The sequence below is a fragment of the Diorhabda carinulata genome, chromosome 3 (genome assembly GCF_026250575.1).
Source record: "Diorhabda carinulata isolate Delta chromosome 3, icDioCari1.1, whole genome shotgun sequence".
NCBI classification, from domain to species: Eukaryota; Metazoa; Arthropoda; class Insecta; order Coleoptera; family Chrysomelidae; genus Diorhabda; species Diorhabda carinulata.
In genome coordinates, this window is record NC_079462.1 from 10,475,474 (window position 1) to 10,491,682 (window position 16,209).

Below are 16,209 nucleotides of genomic sequence, written 5' to 3' on the forward strand. Positions count from 1 at the left end.
TTGTTTGTAAGCACCCCATAAAGTTTTGATGCAATCTTTACCCTTCCAGCTATGGATCATCCAAGCATTTGGGGTAGATAATGAATAAAGTTATGTGCAATATTTTGCTAAATTCTGGTTCAAACATAATCGAATCAAAATTTATTTCGATATATCACAGTAACTGGAACTTCGTACACGGTTATATTCCGGATTACTTCGAAGGATGGGCTTTGGAAAATCGTTGTTTCGATCAATATGATTATGGCCACAGGTTTCTATTTTTGAAGTACAATTATCGAAACTTCGTTCAAATCAACTGTCTATTTCTGATTTAGCTCTCTCTATTACATTATTTTCGGTTCCCAAATTTGAAAAATGGAAGTGGAAAGCGTTTATTATTTTTTTATGTGGTTTGTAAGAATTTGAAACTAAAGAAATTAAGTATATAGAGTTACAACAAAATTTTGTTGAAAAATAAAATATTATTTACATTGGAAAGTTGAATTATCCTTGTATATGTGATGATTTTCAGAGAGTTTATTGTGAGACTACTTATCAATTTCAATTGAATATATTAGAAGTTGGAACATCCTGTATGTCAATAGATCCAATATGAGTTTGGGTTAAATCAAAAAAATAATATTTACTTAGTATGTTGCAGGCATCCGTGAACGATTATAATTAGTAATTTACAATTATAATTTTGAAATGCGAAACTTTCCCTGCGTCTCACACTTTCATCCTAAACTGCCCACAAAATCTCCAAAAAGCCACTTTCTTCAGCGCGGTAATTGTATCATATCATTATATTTTTATGAAGAAACTAAGAGTGATTTGTTACTGCTTTTATCGCCATTTTTTAAATGTATGTCGCCTATATAACAGAGTATTGTTTTCTCATAAATCTCAACTAATTTTTGATAGCCGAAGTTAACATGGTGCTCAGAAAAAATAGAAAAATCACCATTTAGTTCTTTGGAGTTACGCTCTGAAGCTTCAATCAAAACTTTGAAAATCCTCTTTTCAATCACAAAGTAGCAGATAGTAATCCAAAACTACTATATATACATCATCAGTCAAGTTTCATTAATTACGTTGTTTCCGTACATTTCAGAGACTTACCGTTAAATTCCCATAAGTTAAAGGTTCATTATAATAAAAGCCATACTGCAACTCCATCATAGCAACTCCATCTAAAATTTTAATTGAAAAAAAATTGACAAATTGACAAATATCAATTTGCTATGGCTGGAAGCCGACTGAATTAAACAGGCCATTCCGTTGCACATTAATGTGTAGGAGAAAGCATTTGATTCCATCCCAAAGAAAATGATAACCTAATTTTTTTTGTGCTCATTGTTTGCCTTGGAAATTCTTTTATCATAGATAGGCAATGTGCTAAATATGACAACGAATCCACTTAAAAATATTATGGATATGAATATGCTGAGCAGTCGTCTGGAGGAATTTATTCTAATCAAGTTGACCCTGATTTAGGATTTAGGTTTTAAGTTTTTGGATATATATATATATATATATATATATATATATATATATATATATATATATATGTGTAGAACTAAGATATTATCAATCAAAAGGAATTATAAAGTATTCGTGAAATGCAAAAATTAAAAAGTAAGCAAAAAATTTGTATTGCAATAACTAAAAAAAAGTCAAGAAATAAGAAATGAACACATTTTAGGAGAGTTTCGAATCATATTTTCTTAGCTTCATTTCCTGTTGGTCTTTTTTGATCCATTTAACTAGAATTTTGTTGTTAAGCTGAATACTATTGGGATTTCATAGCAAGTTTATTTTCATTATTCAGTAATTCGCCATTGCCATTCTGAAATGGCATGATAAAATGGAGAGAATCATGATTAGATATGTTACCCAATTCAAAAAATTTAAATCCTCCCAAATAGTTTAAAACACTGGATTCAGGTGAAAAGATTCCAAAGATTATACGAAATAACAACTGCTGATTACGGAATGACTATTGTAACATTGTTATCATTAAAAAAATTAGGAGCACTTTCTGCAGAATAAAATACTCAAATGTTCTTTCACTAACATATAAACTAGAATAAATACCAGCATGTGACTGTTTTATCGCACATTCTCCGATGATATCGTCGTGTTAGGGAACAATATTAACTGTATTGAACGTTTCTTGCGTAAACTGTATAAGATACATTCCTCCTCACATCTGGGAAATTATAATATCTATGATATTTCTATTAACGAATTTGCCACGATCTACTTGAGTAAATTTCACCACATTATCACCTGTATTAGCAACAGGATATTCTAGGCGAAGATAAAGCTGAAATATTATCTGCTTCCTATTTTGAAGATTTTCTAGTTTTATGTGTCCAAGGTCTCCAATATCTTGTTGCTTTGTATCAAGAGAAATTACTATTTGTTTGTCACGTTGATGAACCTACAATATTTCCTATGTTAATGTTTTTGATCTTCTTATCAGGTTTTCTTGTCAGCTTATTTGGTACTTCTTGTTGCAAAGTAGTGTTCATAATAATTGTAGCATCGCTATCTATTTCTTCCACTGCATTAATAATCGCTTTCGTCTTCATTTAATATAGATTGCAGCTATTTTTTAGTAGATAGTTCAACTAGCGTGTCTCTAGAAAAACTATTTAATCTGTCTGTAGATTAACACCCAGCATTGCTTCGAAAGGGCTATAATTTATCTATGCGTGATACGATCTGTTCTCTATAAATTAAATATAATATAATCCTTCAGATTATTCCATCCTCTGCTAGATTTCAGTCATGTATAAAGCATATTATCTAGGTTGTGGTTTGAGTGTCGGGGCATACCAAATACGATTTTTAATTCTGGCCACATCACACAGACTTATTTGACCACGGTGTTAGCAAATTCTCTCTGTCATCGTCAGAGACACCGATACAAATGTAGAATATAGCGGAAATTGCGGCACACGCCGTACGATCTCTCATATTACAAATACTATTGCTCTGTTGAATCGAGTTTATTACTTTGGCTAAATTTGCACCGCTTTATCTGGATAAAGTGATTAATTTATCAGATTGTTTAGACAATTTTGTTATTATATATAATAACCAGTCATTATGTATTTAGTTATTTAATTACAATGGCTGTAACTTGTATATAGAAATGTCGTTTGCAAGACTTTGTAAAAAATAATTTTATTTTCAAAAATACACTTATAACATATTTGAAATTTGAATAGTACTTAAATAGATTTTACTACAACAAAGGTTACAATAAAGATCTTACTATACAAAAGTCGTGAAGAAACATGTGTTCTCTTAATTTATAATATCTCGTCTGCTGATTAAGGATGTCTTCAGTTTCCTAATGTTTACATTTCAAGAAACACACATATCATGAAACATAATAGTCAATTGAATAACGTGATTGAAAAGAATTCACCTAAACACATTCTAGGAACTTATGTTAAGAAATCTCTCATTTATAATTTCAGACACCAAATTTGATTACCTACTAAATTACTTGAATCTAAAATAAGTATAAAAAGATAAATGTTGTGCGTTCACTAGTTTCTTCAAATATTGCTAATAATTCAACAATTTCTTTAAATTTATTCTTATGCTGCGCTCTGTGAGAATGTCTTGTAAATTAGCGAGGAAGTTTCTACAGTTGAATACATTTCAGTCTTATGGATAATTTCGACAAAAGGGTTGAATTATGTTATACAACAATAACCGCTATAATAAGTGACTTTAAAATAATGGAAGCCCAGTAAAAACCTGTTCGTAAAACCATATTGAGAATTTTGGTAATATGATTTTGTGAGATCCATTTCTAGTTAATCAAAATGCTAGGAGAAGGTTGACATCACAATTAATCAAACTTCACAAAGTAATTCACACAATTTCCTAAATTTAATAAATTATGTTACTTTTAAATAGCTTTCAATAGTTTATAAGCTAAACAATACATCATTGGTTCCCATAAACCACTAAAATTTTACAGCTACATTACTACCAATTTCCAAATCTCGAAAACAAGTGAAGATTAGATCTATCTCAGTCGTAAACACTTCCGTCACTGGCCAACACTAATATCGATTCACTTTTCTTTGTTAAATTTCTAAAACAAATGAGTAACGTTTATCCTTGACATTCGTATTTATATTGGTAAAGAATCGAATAAGTTCATGCAAGATTGCAAGCATAAACACCACAAGTCGTATTATTTTGCACGTATGAACAAGCGTTGCAGACAGGACGGCGGCCAGCGCGAGATCGGTTTCGACGCTATTATACTGTTATACAAAATTTGAAATTTGCAAATTTTTACAAGAAATAGTCGCTGAGTTTCTATAATATTATCTGCCTAAATTGATGGAAGAAGTCAACGCAAAATTTTAGTTCTTCACTATCGAAACCAAATAAATTTTCATGGACCATCGCTTACGACTCCCGTCGAGTCTCCAGCGGACCCCTGGTGGTCCATCTGGAGCATTTTGGAAATCACGGCAATAGATAAATGAAATTATTCTCAGTTTTACTAGATTTTTCCAAAATATTAGAAGAAAAGATACGCTATCTTCTACAAACTAGTTGAACTGACAGATATAATTTTTGTTTCACATCTCAGAGGTTGTGTCTACCTCCGCTAAAGAGCTGATGCAATTTAACTGAAATACAGCTGTCCTCCGATAAATATGACATGGCTCTGAGTTTTCTATATAATGAACTATTAGGTTTCGATACCTAACTAAATTCCAGTTTTCTTTGAAATGTACTGATTAAAAATGAAAATGATTTTTAATTGTTAGCAAATCCCAAACTTTATATTCCCAAAAGTTGTATAATAAATATAATCATATATTAAGTGGAATATGTTGAAGTTTGAGTTTTTTTAATTTCATAAAAAGTCTATTAACAATACTTTCTCAGGCAACGTAGATATTTTTAATAAAATTCAACAACTCGAATCTAACAAGATTTTTCACCAATTCTATAATCAAAACGTTGTCTTAAAATCACCGGTCTATTACGAGGAGTAACCATCTCCAGCTATCAAGCACCACAAGGGTGATAATTATTATTTCATGACATTAGCTAAACATCCAGTTCACAGTTCTACTGAAAGCTGGAACTTAATTTGGGCAAATGCTTAATGTGGCATGAACACAATTCCAAATTGTAATCTAGTTATAGTTCTTACCGCGATTATTATATAATTCAATCCTGAATGCTCTCGGATCCTATGCTAATCTAATATAAATACAGAAGAGAACAGATTATTGTCATACATGTTTGTTATTTGTATACTATTATTTTGAGAAATTTTTACAAATACTACGTAAATTGTTATATTCTATACAATGACTTCTACTCAATTAAGTTTCCCAAACCCTTTCCACAGAGAGTCAAAACTTCAAACCACGTTATTTATCAGTCAAATTTTTTTACTTAAGAAAGCGGCACATGCAGATCAAGAATTGAATGTCCACAATTTCATGCCTATAACCGTTTCCTCTTGTTCATTCATCTTTACCTAGAAGGAAGAGATAAGTCTTTCAATTTCAATTAGGGTACTTGAAAGTGTATAAATAAATTATCTGGAGCAGTCCATCCCGATGGCTATAAATACTTGTAATTTCTGTAATTCGAATTGATATGAGAAAGGCTCATAATAGTTCCCTCATAATATGAAGTAGGTGGGTCGTGGAATTGGAAAATTTATTTCCCTCAAGCTTATTAAAAATAAGCAAAATAAACCTGGTCCACTAAAATTTTACTTAAGGAAGAAGATTGTGATCTTCATCTCTCGCCAATTCTCGTAATATTTCTGAAGAAACATGGTCCATTGTGAATGATCTGAGAAATAAGGCTTCATGGATCATAATCTCTACTTCATCTGATAACCTCAATAACTACGTTGTGAATGTAGCCAGAAATTTATCAAGTTCTATAAGTCCTTCTTATGATCCGATTTCATATATATCATCTTGGATTTTTTCATATGATTCAGGTTCAGTACCGAAGCAATTCCTTTTATTCTGTAAGGTTATTTTATATTAAAAAGGTTATTGGTCCACTCTAGAAACCTTTATAGATTATCGGTGACAATTAATGAGATAATACAACTCACGTCAAATATGTTTTTTGCAATGGTATCTATAATATACAGTCTAAAAATTTGAAAACAAAATGTTTCCTCTATCAGTACTAGTAAAAAAATACATGAAAGTCAAAAAGTGCTGAGGAAAACATATGTAGGGAGTTCACAATCCTATGAAATATAGAAATATCTGGAACGTATCAGTCCAAGATATCTAAAATAATAACGGATAATGCCTATCATGTCTCAAGCAAAATCATGAAATCATTTCTAAAGACTTCAATATAAAACCTGTTCAATAAGAGATTACCAACTGTTCAAGCAACCAGAAAATGTCCTATGGAATAGACGTCAGTTATTAGGTACCTCCCTCATATATCAACTTTTCTCCATGTCTTGTAATATGACACAATGACACGCTGTACTGCGTCAAACAATTATCAATTAATACATATTAATAAAATACTTTTCACCACTAGCCTTACAGACTGTATACAAATTGCTGAATGGAAAAAAATTTTCATAAAATATCCCATCATGTTTTTAAAAACATCGTTTTTTAAATTTCAATTGTTGTTCGTATTCAAGCGAATTACTAATTAATCTATACTTTTCGTCCATAGTGAAGTATAAATCATCATACGAGTGAAAAGTTAGTAGAAATTTCAGTTTTGGCTTCATTATCTCAGTTGGCTCAAAATAGGTTTCTTTTAATTTCAATATTATCCTGCCAACCACAAAACTAACAAATGAAGTTATTATTCTCTTTCTGTTGTTTAATTTGATGTTATTTAGTATTATAGATATTTAAATAGATTTCCATATTGAAATCAGTATTTTTGTTATACATATTGATGAACTTCAATTTCCATGAAAAATATGGTTATTAACCTGTTTTATGTGTTTGATATTAATGTACTCATTTTAAATGTTATAAAACGAATATCTGAAGATTCGGAACTGCGATTACAGTTACCTCACAGAAAAGAGGGAGGTACTAAATGGATGGAATTTCTGCTTCATTGGTGAAGAATTTAAAAAAACATGTCTCTTGGTTAACTCCGCAATCTAAAAAATAAATCGTCCACTGTTAACAAAATTACATCCATTGAATAAGAGTCGACTCAGTATTTCTAATGTATATATGTTTTCTTATAATGCTTATCAATGATCTCAGTGCTTTTCATGAAAGAATATTTTGTTCCCACCCTATAATTAATACCCATCAATATTGGAATTCCAATTCTCCTATTGTTAGTTTGAGTAAGATATATAATTGAAGCAACATGATACGAAATATTTTTCTTCATAGCCCAGCGGCTGGTATATCTAATGGAAATGAATAAATTCAGATAATTATCCTATAAAAATAATTACGAATTTTAAAAAGAGGTTTTCTAATTAAGAAAACCTTTGATACTTCCCTGTGTCATGCTGCTAATGAAAATGTTATAAGGAAATTCGCAGTTCCACTTCAGAAAAGCACACGGCTGACAAGGCAAATACTTATTTAGATTAATGAATATTTAAAGCTGTTATTTTAAATAATTGTCGCCATGTAGACTTTCCTATTTTCAGTGCCATAAAATGAATAACTAGAAGGTATGTAAGATTTTTTTTATTTAGAAAATAGCATTATAGTATATGTCGGAATTTTCAACTACTATAAAAGGTGTGGATAATATCATCAGGATATTACTCATAAATATGCAATGAACTCTAAGTTATTTATATTTGATTACGTTTTAGTTGTGAAAGTAAACTTTTATTAGTAAGTCAATTTTCCGTGCGAATATCATTTTGTAGGTCAACGAAAACAATTTAAGCGAAATACGAGACCGAATTCTTGGGCTCAAATTATTCAGTACTTTGAAAATATATCTGTATAATACTCAATAATCGCTCAATTACTTTAATTCAGTTATCATAATGATAAAATGAATTTTGTTCCAAGTTTTATGAATTCCATGTTACTAACTTAGAAATGCGCGAAACAGCAGTGCGAGGTCTGGCTATTAAATAACGAGACAGGTTACGAAAAAGTGCTTTATTAGAAAAATTATTATCGCTTTTATCGACTCCAATCGGGTCCCTTCCAAAGTAGATATTTTTTCAATATTTCATGGAATTCTGAGCATTTCCGTTGACGCAAGAGCTTTTGGTCAGGAGTCATATTTTTTGGCACCAGCTTCGCACAAACTACAAGTGTAATTCCTCGCGTAAAATCTTTCTAACCATTTCTTTATCGGCGTTTACAGCCTTAGCAATCACCCGGATGCACATTCGACGATCTGCACGCACAATTTTGTTCATTTTGGTTACTGTTTCCGGAGTTGAAACAGTCACAGGGCGTTGATCATTTTCAGTGCTCTCTCGGTCCTTACCAAAGAGCATACACCACGCGAAAACACGTTCATCTCAAACCGCTACTGCGCAAATACTATAATAGTGAAGGAAACGTATTTTGGGACGTGTATAGACATGATAGTCTAGGGCGCCCTCTAAGCGCGCAGTCTCATTATTTAATGGTCACACCTCGTATAGTATTGACCGATAATGCTTTGGAAAAAATATACCTTCAACTCATTACCATTTAGTAGTACCATGTAGTAGAATTTTGATTTTGTAGGATAAAATGGAGCAGTTTACAGTTTTTAATCAATAAAATATTGTCCATTTTGCTCAGTGACCTCTTGCCATCTTTTTTTTAGTTTCATCATTCTGCGCTCATAAAATTTCTGGTCCTTATTAGCAAAAAACTGAAGCAAGTGCGATTGAAGGTCATTGTCATTGGTGAAAGTTTGACCATTCAAAGAATTCTGAAAACTTCGAAATAAATTGTTATCACATGTTGCCAGAGCAGAGCTGTATGGAGGTAATACTTCCCAGCCAATCTACAGTTTCCCACGAGTTGTCAAAGATGTCGGAGATCTTGAATTATCGTGGTGCAATTTCCGATTCAATAATTCCGACCGATTTACCTCGATTGCTCCATTCAGTTTCATTAATTATTGACAGAAATATCAGAATTGATCGTTTAGTTCCTTGGAAATATCTCAAAAAAAAAACCTTTGTAATCCTACCAAATTGACAGCTTTTTTGTTGTTTTTCAGTTTTTGATGTGGTTTGTGCTGATTCATCATGTTTGCTCTATGATCGTTTTCAAACTATTTTACAGTATAGTATCCATTTTTCATTAGCAGTGATAATTCTATTCAAGAAAGGGTGGGCTTCATTTCGTTTAAGGTACATATCACAAATGTTGATTCTTTGTGTTAAAGTCATTTCATTAAATTAGTAAGGTACACAGATATCAAGCTTCTTATCTAGCCCAAGATATTTTAAGTGTCTTTCAATTGTTATGTGCGAGAAATGTAGGCTCTTCGCAACCTCACGAACAGTTATATGAGGATCCTCTTCAATTATGACTTGGTCATCATCAACATCGCCGGCCAGATCGTTGCTCATCTTTGAGGGAAAAATCTGCAGAACGGAATTTTTTATACAAATTGTGACACGTGCGCTCTATTAAGCAATCAGTACCATAAACATCAGATATTTATTTGTAAGCCGAAGCAGCTCTCTTTCCTACACGGAAATAAAAAAGTAAAATATGCCGAAAATTTTGGTTTTTGCACTCCATTTAAAATTCACCCACAACTAATAGCTTTAATAAATCACACACTACATGCTCACGACAATGTGAAGGGTATCACGTGACAAACATTGAAGTTTAGCACTAACATAGGTTATTCAAAAAATAAAGCAAGGCTCTCTATCGGTAAAAAGCAACAGTACTTAGTTGCCAACCTAATAGCATAATGAAGAGACATATATGAGAGGATGAATAACATGGCTGGAGTAGACTTCTGTGAAGGTCACCTTACAATAGGTAAATTTTTCTCGCATAGGAAATAGGCTTCCATGTTTCAAGCCCCAGTATTGTTCTACATAAACTGATTGCTGCGACATTCAAATAATTCACGTGCTAGGTCACTCGAGTAGCACGAGCAGCGTCGAAGCTGATTTTATCGCCAGATGGGTATTAGCGAAACTACGAGGATGCCCATATCTCTTTCTTGTTGTAGCCAAATAGTGTAAGTGCCACATCTCGCGAAACTGATATGGAGATTGATGTTCAGCACTCAAACATGCGATGTCAAACACAGGAGCAAGCTCAAGTACTTATGTCCAATGATAAGCTGTAAAAATGACACGAAGAATGAGAGACGACCAAGAATTCATTCAAGATTTAATGCTTATAATAAGTATAAAACTATAATGTAGAGAGATATAATTAGCAGATCAACCAACTTAGGAGTCTACAAGACTGCGATTAAACCAGTAGTTACCCACGCCACGGAAACTACGAAGCTAACAAATATAGATGAAGAACAACCAAGGATATATGAGAAGAGAATAATTAGGAAACTCCATTGAGCAGTGAAAGCTGCCAATAATGACTGAGAAGACTTTTGTAGCAAAAAGAATAGAATGGTACTGATACACGGACAGCACGAGGAGAGATTGCCAGGAAGGCCAAAAAATAGATGGGAAGAGCAGATTGTACAAGATATGCAAAGTCTAGGAGTGCGTGACGGGAACAAATAGATGCAGGAAAAAAAATAAATGGAGAACATTGGTCGATGTTCTAAAAATATATTTCAAGCTATAATTAACTTGTGATAAAATATGGGCTGAATGGGCACAAACATACAGGGTCAAAAGAGCTAAATCTAAGCAGCTACAATTCTAAATAGCACATTTAGCCTTGTATATATATGTATATATATATATATATATATATATATATATATATATATATATATATATTAGTTATCTCTTTATTATTTCTTCTTACACTATGTTCTATCGTTTTAATAAAAGGATGTATACTTAAACAATAACTAGATCATTCAGCATCTTTTGAAAACGATAATTCAGAATTCCTAAAGGTTCTAATGTAAGCAACAAGTTCACATAAATATGGTTGGATATAGTTCACCCTATTTTGCAATTAAACTGCCAATAAAGTGGCTCGATAATATACTTATTCTAAAAATATATACCTCTTCATTTCCATTAATCATATAATTAGGTGTTCCTACTACATCCTTTTTGAATAAAGATCATTTCGGTAACTCGGCTTGTTATCAATAGATTTCTTCGTTGCGATTTATTTTCTCTATATCGTATCTAATTTGGCAATTGAATAAATAAATATGAATATAACATAAGTTTTTCAACTGTGCATATCAGTAAAAACAGAGTACAACCCATAATATAACATTATATTTTGTGTGTACATCCTGTATTTACATGAGTATTGAATTAATTTCGCTTTCATTAGATGCAACGAGTAAATAAGTCAGTTGAAATATAACCTCCGGGTATTGTAGCCTAGACCGTGACATTGCGATACGTAAGTGAAGTAAATGTTGCACACCCACGTAGATTTTACGAATACCTAGTTAACGCATCCGTGGGCTTGCGGCTGCATATCGCACACATATTCACCTTTTGGGGACGACGTCCAAAACTAGGTTAGACGCTAAGTCTGAGAAAGCGGTCCATGACAGCGCCCCGCGGGTCCTCTGGACCCAAAACGACGATCGGAGGGGAAGGGGCCGACTGATATATATCCATACACTGACTACGGTTCATCATAACACGATCAGTTTGTTCATCTCAAACAACATGGCATATTTTAAGTTGGCCGCTTTGTTTTTGTGTATCGTCGCGTTTACTAGTGCGTTACCCACACACGATGAAGCGCGCGGTAATTCAGTTCAAACCGAACACGACCTTTTGGACGCCGTTTATAACGACTGCCTCAAAAAAGATTCAATTTCCTGTTTCAAATATAAAGTTTTCAATTTTGTGGACAAGATGCTCGGAAACAGGGACACAATTACAGTGATGGATGGTGTTCAGTTCGTCAAAACTCCCGGTGGTGAACAAGATGGTGCTCCTCGTGCTATCAGCAGTGACGACACTATAGAATCTGTCTTATTCAACAGGGTAACTTCATTTTTGGGTTCCCACACATTGAAAATTGACTTGAAAGGTAGTGAAGTTGTCAATGCAGTGCAATCAACAGCCCGTTCTCTCAACGAATATGCCGAATCTTTGGAGGAAGAAGAGAATTTAATTGAGGGTGCTAGTGAATCAAGAAAAAAGAAAGGTGGTGGTAAGAAAGGAAAAGGACAAATAGGAGCCTTAATTGGATTAGTTGCCCTTAAAGCCGCTATCCTTGGAAAGCTTGCTCTTGCTGCTATTGCTTTAATCGCTGGTAAAGCTCTTATTATCGGAAAAATTGCGTTGGTTCTCTCAGCTATTATTGGTCTGAAGAAACTCCTAGCAAACAGTGGTGGTAATGGCAAACATGTTACTTATGAAGTTGTACCACATGCATCCCATTCATCATCCCACATTGCCACTCATGAAACTGCCTATGCTGGTTCTGGTCATGGAGGCGGTTATGGAGGAGATGTCGGTGGTGGATACAGCGGAGGCTCCGGAGGATGGGGTAGATCTCTAGATGCACAATCTTTGGCTTACAGGGGACATCCACAAGTTCAAAAAGCGTAGGAACCTTAAAATGGTTCTAGTACCTGCCAAAACTCAGCGAACTTAGACTTAGTCATTTAAAACGATACAATTTTCTCATGTAATTTATTTAATTTAATGGACATCGACAGACAAAGACTTCTTACCATTTGCTCAGTTTTCTGGGCTAGACTTAATTTATTGTTATTTATTAATGAGATAATAAACTATTTTTAAAACACTTTCTACCCCTTCATTTATCCTGAAAGGTTTTCATATGAATGTTTTATTATTCTGAAGATGACTACAGCAATTTGAATAACTGATTTTCAAATATTATATCCAGCAATTTTTCATCGAGATACTATCCACTGAGTTTGAGAACAAATATGAACTATACGCATCGTTTTCAAATAACTTGAAAAAAGTGAAATCAATTGCAAAGCTAAAACGAGCAAACAAAAAAAAGGTATTCGAATAAAGGGAAATTAAATGGAATATGCTTTGAATCTATCACAAATATGTTTTATAGGATTAATATTAGGTGCCTATTTAAATTGAAATTGAAAAAATCTGAGAATACATTCCATTATATATTACCCTTAATCTTAGAAGTATATACAAACACAATATATAAATTGGTAAAAATTACGATTTTGTAGTTGTCAATAAACCTGATGATACTATTAACTTATTCAAATGAAATAATTCCGCGAACAAACATTATATGGTTAATTATATTGCGCAGAAAGTCATTATCTAGCAACGTGTTGCATTATTTTAATCTAAAAAGCTATAAAAGTCATCCAATAATTACCAAACCATTGAATTTTGATGGTACATACTTATTCCATTGACCTTCTTATTCGAAGTTTCTTAAGAAAGTTATACAAAAAGTATGCCGGTTGGTCACTAAACATGAAGAAAAAATAAGACAAGTTTCTCTCTCGAGTTGTTGAACTTGACCCTAGACATCTGCAGGTGACAGAATTGATTTGTTGTAATATAATACTTCCCGTTTATAATGGAAGTGAACGACATGAGCGTTACCTACCATGAAGGTTATAAGAACAGTGTCTTTGAGTTTATTCTGGACTAATAATATTTTTAAAATCTGTTTTCTTGACTACTTTTGTTCAATAGATTGTTAAGGGAATTTTTATCATTACTTCTTAATATTATATTTCACAGTTCAAAACATAGTTGAAGTTATGTAAGCAAAATTTTAGTGGAAAAATTATCAGCAAACTAAATGAAGTAAAGCTTACAGGTGATTCACACAAATATTGTTAAATCCAACCTACCACCCCTGCAATCGCATGTCATTGGTAAAAGAACTGATCACGAAATTGTATTTTTTTCAGTAGAATCTTGTAGCTAATAATATAACAATAGAACAATGATTATCTCAACTAATTGATTCAACGTATGGGGTGGCTTGTTCTTCATTGGTCGCATCTTCTTGTGGCGGATACGAGAACGCCTTCTAGATATAGGTAGTACTGAGAAAATAAAATATTCTTGTGAGAAACAAAATTAATTTGATCATGATACCAAAACAATATAGAAACGCAATCAAATCAGCGAAAACCTATCCTGGGGCAGACGTTCATTCCTAGCATAATCAAATGCAAGGTCAACTTACAATCATAACTAAAAAAAAATTACACGCACTTTGTTTCCGACAGTAAGGCAACGGACATACTTGCAAGAGCCTAGACGTCCGGAAAAATTGGGAAGGTTCACAACTAAAGGACTGGATACAGCAAATTGAAAAACGGCAAAGCTCCGGGGCCTGATGGCCTAACAAACCAGTCAATAAAAATAACGATAAAAACCAAACCACAACAGGTATTGGAGTACCTAAGCAATTTCTTCGAGAAAATTTTCCCGGAGGAATGGAAAATGGCCAAAGGCATACTACTTCCATAGGAGGGAGATGCTCCCTCTAAATGAGGGAAAATCACTTTTTTGTAGTTTTTGAAGGTCATTTGGATCAACATCACCAATTTGTTGCAGATATTGTGGTTTAGGACACAGCTTATTCAACTGTGGTGTTTTTACGGAGAACCAAGAATTCGCCACCATGTAGACGGCGTGTTTTAAATTAAATTTCTTGTAAATGATCAGCACAGATTCTTTACCATTATCCATATCTAGTATCAGGATTTAAATCAATTGAAGTTTATTAGCGAAAATTCGAACCACAACTTCCACTCATCTGTTTTTGATCAATAGAAGATATGAATCAACTACACTGAACTATAAAATGAATTCTGGAAGTTTGGTCATTGAATTTTTCCATCGATGTCTTGAAAACTGTCGTAGGTTTTTATAAAATAAATCTCAGTACGTCTTAACTTGTCGAGAGTATAGTCGAATACATATATTTTATACAAGACTTGCTTTCAATTCACCGAACTCTAACAACAATATTTCAAATACCACAATAAGTATGTACTCGTAGTTGCTTATATAAGTCGAGGTCTACTTGAGCTATTTCGGCTCATGCTATAGCAAATCTGTGACTTTATGGATTATCCGGATGCGAGAGAACACCTTCGCACAGCTTCTCTCTCTTCTATCTTTTATTGCCTTATCTTAATTTTGGAACTGAACATAAGAAGCTCCTGTAATGTCATCATCCTAAAACATGGTATCATGAACTTCTCTGCTTAAGGTTCAATGGTTTTTTGATTTTTCGATCCCTTTTCGGCAGTAAGTATATTATGAGTCGTACGGCGTGAGAGACTACATTTAGATATCATAACACGATATCTTGTACTTATTTAACGTTTTCCTTTGTTCGACTTCCTCACTTTGGCATGTGATACTGCAGATTTCCGTAATGTGTCAACTAAATATTTGCAAATTTGCGTTAATTTTTGCAAACGTAAGTATTCACTATGCGTTGCTCGACATGATTCAGTTCAACCGATATTGACTTTCTCGAATTCTGGCTTCTAATCTAGGCGGCTTCAACAAGTTACGTCTTTTCAGTTCCTAGCTTGATAATATACAAAGGAGGTTACAATATGACCAGATAATAAATTATTGTATTGATTTATAAACGACGGACTAAAGTAATCAAAATTGGAGATATTATGAATTTTTTTGATGTGCATGGAAACCCTTGGATGTCATGCCAATTTTGTAAAAAAAGAGAAATAGTACTATAGCTATTATATTGAAAATAACTAATAACTCCTTATTTGAAATACGTTACGTTAGTATAATAATTGTACTGTATTGTTTAAAAAACAGTTTTTTACAACTATCATGTGCGTGTGATTATACAGAGCAAAACGCATGTTACAAGAATGTGATCAACCAACCAGTTGAAAGAAATAATTACTATAATGCAAAACAGTGTTTTTCGATTCAAATCTGTGATTGTTCATAAAAGTATAACGTGGTTTTCTAGTATAGTAGGAACTTATACAGGTTCAATAAAAAATGATTGAATTTGGATGTAAAAAAGTCATTTTTCTAATATTCCACGAAACTCAAGATAATGTGAATGGTCTGTGGAAGTTTGTGAAGAATACATTGAGAAAATCCAATCTATGTAG

General features: G+C 32.9%; 1 protein-coding gene across 1 annotated transcript; it reads left to right on the top strand.

Moving 5' to 3' along the window:
• The first annotated feature begins 11,749 nt into the window (after nt 1–11,749).
• LOC130891312 (uncharacterized) lies at nt 11,750–12,749 on the top strand. Its single transcript, XM_057795949.1, has one exon. The coding sequence runs from the start codon at nt 11,786–11,788 to the stop codon at nt 12,677–12,679; it is 894 nt and encodes a 297-aa protein (XP_057651932.1). The 5' UTR covers nt 11,750–11,785; the 3' UTR covers nt 12,680–12,749.
• The last annotated feature ends 3,460 nt before the right edge of the window (nt 12,750–16,209 follow it).

Bases quoted from the DNA above. Each gene is read 5' to 3' on its own strand.
- LOC130891312 (XM_057795949.1), top strand. From the start codon at position 11,786: ATGGCATATTTTAAGTTGGCCGCTTTGTTTTTGTGTATCGTCGCGTTT.